Source organism: Ornithodoros turicata, chromosome 10, assembly GCF_037126465.1.
Source record: "Ornithodoros turicata isolate Travis chromosome 10, ASM3712646v1, whole genome shotgun sequence".
NCBI lineage: Eukaryota > Metazoa > Arthropoda > Arachnida > Ixodida > Argasidae > Ornithodoros > Ornithodoros turicata.
The window spans coordinates 2,840,808-2,843,370 of NC_088210.1; the positions used below are offsets into that span (position 1 = coordinate 2,840,808).

The 2,563-nt window shown below is 44.4% G+C and overlaps 1 protein-coding gene across 1 annotated transcript; it reads right to left on the minus strand.

Annotated features, from left to right (window-relative positions):
* Positions 1–470: 470 nt before the first annotated feature.
* Positions 471–1,442, minus strand: LOC135370498 (uncharacterized). The gene is made up of 4 exons (XM_064604262.1): positions 1,320–1,442; positions 1,002–1,034; positions 680–736; positions 471–602 (listed from the first exon to the last, which is right to left on the minus strand). Exons 1-4 carry the CDS (start codon positions 1,440–1,442, stop codon positions 501–503), a joined length of 315 nt encoding a protein of 104 aa, XP_064460332.1. The 3' UTR covers positions 471–500.
* Positions 1,443–2,563: the final 1,121 nt, after the last annotated feature.

A 2,563-nucleotide genomic window follows, 5' to 3' on the forward strand; every position in this document is an offset into this window, starting at 1 on the left:
GACGGTTGGACAGTAAATTGGACGGTTTCATTATAACAGTGGTACACAGGAAAAAAACTCGGGGTGTTGGGGGGGGATCTGGATCGATCTCTGGGCACAACCAAGTGACCTCAGAGTACCTCAGACCCCACTACTCGAATAATGCACCTCCCTTTTACGGTAAGAGGCCTTTACTATCTACGGCATATCCTATCAAAGCTCACAGGATAGCAAATTTGGCCAATGCTTATGTGACAGTGCCTCGTAGAACATGCAGCTTTTCTGTTGAATTGACAGTACATCTCTGGTAGCCCATTTAATGTCTGGAGGTAGGTGCATCATTTTACATTTAACCAGCAGTAATGTATAGCATTGCAAAAAAGGAAACAAGGGCTTAATCTCAACGCCGCATCAGCATCATTCATCATCTCACAATAACGTTGTTTTTGTCAGCCTCTGCACAAAGACTTGGGTGGACCTGCAACGGACCTTTTTTTTTCTTTTCATTTCCTGTTTTCAAGTTATTTTGTCTTGGCATGTAGCTGTGAGATGTCAGTAGAAGCCATGAAGTCATTCTCTTTACTTCTTGAACTTGGACGAAGAAAGCACTGTTCTGGAAGATCCTAATTTGTCAGAGGCGTCGTAAAGGCATTAGTGTAAAAACCAGGTCTCTCAGCAAAATTGCCGTGCACACACGTACATTGTTTGATGCCGTTTCATGGATGGATGGGACTTGGATCAGCAGCACCTGGTCCTTCTATAACACAGAACGTCAAAAGTGCATCTCAAGTTGGCTACGACAACCACAAAAACCGTCGCCCTACAGCACACAAACAGTTCACAAACAGAGAGATAAAAGGAAACTGGGAAGTGGTTTATGGCGCTTATGTTACGGTCAGAGGTACTGTTTCTAACACCAGCACACAAACAGCGTCAGTTCTTCCTTCGGGGTTCATAGTTTGCGAATTGTTCTGTGTCCAAAAATTGTAAACACATAATATGTATTTAAGTAATATACGTACCACTTGCGCTTGACCCTGTCGAGCTGCCTGCAGCTGTAATACACATGAAAACCGATCATGTCTAACACATTCCACAAAAGTCACAGGTTCAGTAACAGGCAAAGTTTCATGATAACGCGTCCGACAACGAGAAAAGCCAACACGTTCACATGAATGACATCATGTTCTTTTACTTGTTTATTGTATTTTATTTATCTAGTTATTAATCATAGGTTAGGGGATACCTTACGTTGTACCGATTTCGTCTTTTGCTGCTAAGTTACTCACGCGCAAGAGTGACAGATCCGATTGGGAAACTACATAGACATTGTGACTTACTGTCGAAGTTGCTGGCTCGCTTTGTTCGTGGAACACTGTCGGAACGGCGTCAAGTTTCAATTCGTCCTTTTTTGTGTCAATCCAAGTTGCACTTGCACGATGTTCTCGCATCCAGGTACACATTATCGGTGAAATGCGAGGAGCATACACGGACAGCATGAACACTCCTTGCTTCATCTGGATACCCGCTAGTGATGTAGCTGCTTCCAACTTTCGCTTCGTCTGGGGTCTGGTTGTAGCTGTGTCCTTGGCGTGCGAAATCAAACATCGAGGTTTTCGAAGGAAGTTTTCCTGGAGTCAGGAACGCTGCGTCGGTTTCGAAACGACATCTCACGCGAAGGATGCAAGCGTAGAGATAGTATCCGCATTACTAGAAAGTGTCACATGTGAATACGGGCGACGTGTCGGAAAAAAAACAAAGCAGCCCCAGACTTGGCGGCAGACGACAGCGTCCTTCAAAGCGGATTAGCTAGATTCCACCCACTGATCTCGATTGTAAAAGGCTGGATCGCGGATGGGGAGCGCGAGCGTGAGGAAACCGGCCGCCATCTTACTGTACCCACAACAGTCGCCGCAGCGATCATGGCAACTTCTTGCAATTACGGTCGTACCAACCGTACTGGCAAGGATACAGGGCCTAAATTTCTACAGGTGAGTAATTCTTTATCAAGGAATAAATAGGCGTCCATTCTGTATATTTAGTTGACCATTATGAAGTGTTTTTTTGTTCAAAACGAGCGTTGGATGCAGGTTGCTTGATCGCTCTTCCGAGGTTCAATCGAGCACACTTGCATGTTACCTGGTGGCAAATACAGTTTGAGTGCATAATGTGCTTGAAAGAACATGTTATAGTACACTGGTAGTGTTGTCATCAATATATGTGCGAGCACTCGAGCGGTTTTTTGCATGCATTGCTAGCATGGTACACGGTGTTCTCTGCGGAAGCAAGTGCCACATTCATTTCTTTGAATTACCTTCGCGCACAAGTTCGGTATTACGTCGTAATTAGACCAAGATTGTCACCTTTTTTCATGTATTGGTATTGTTTTGTGCCTTGGTTTGATTTGTGACACAGAATGCTACGGGATAACGCCTTGTGTCTCACCTGTATCGTCAGCTTGTTACGATAATAATAATTTGTAGCGTGCCGTGCTATTTGTAGCAGTTTTTAAAGTGGTCTCTCGTCAATACAGGTTTCGTCATGTGGACTACCCAGTGAATAATCTGTGCAGTGTGATACGACT

Bases quoted from the DNA above. Each gene is read 5' to 3' on its own strand.
- LOC135370498 (XM_064604262.1), bottom strand. From the start codon at position 1,442: ATGTGTACCTGGATGCGAGAACATCGTGCAAGTGCAACTTGGATTGAC. The intron at 737-1,001 runs GTACGTATATTA...TCTGTGTTATAG, and splicing joins GACAGGGTCAAGCGCAAGTG to AAGGACCAGGTGCTGCTGAT. The intron at 603-679 runs GTACGTGTGTGC...CTGACAAATTAG, and splicing joins ATGAAACGGCATCAAACAAT to GATCTTCCAGAACAGTGCTT.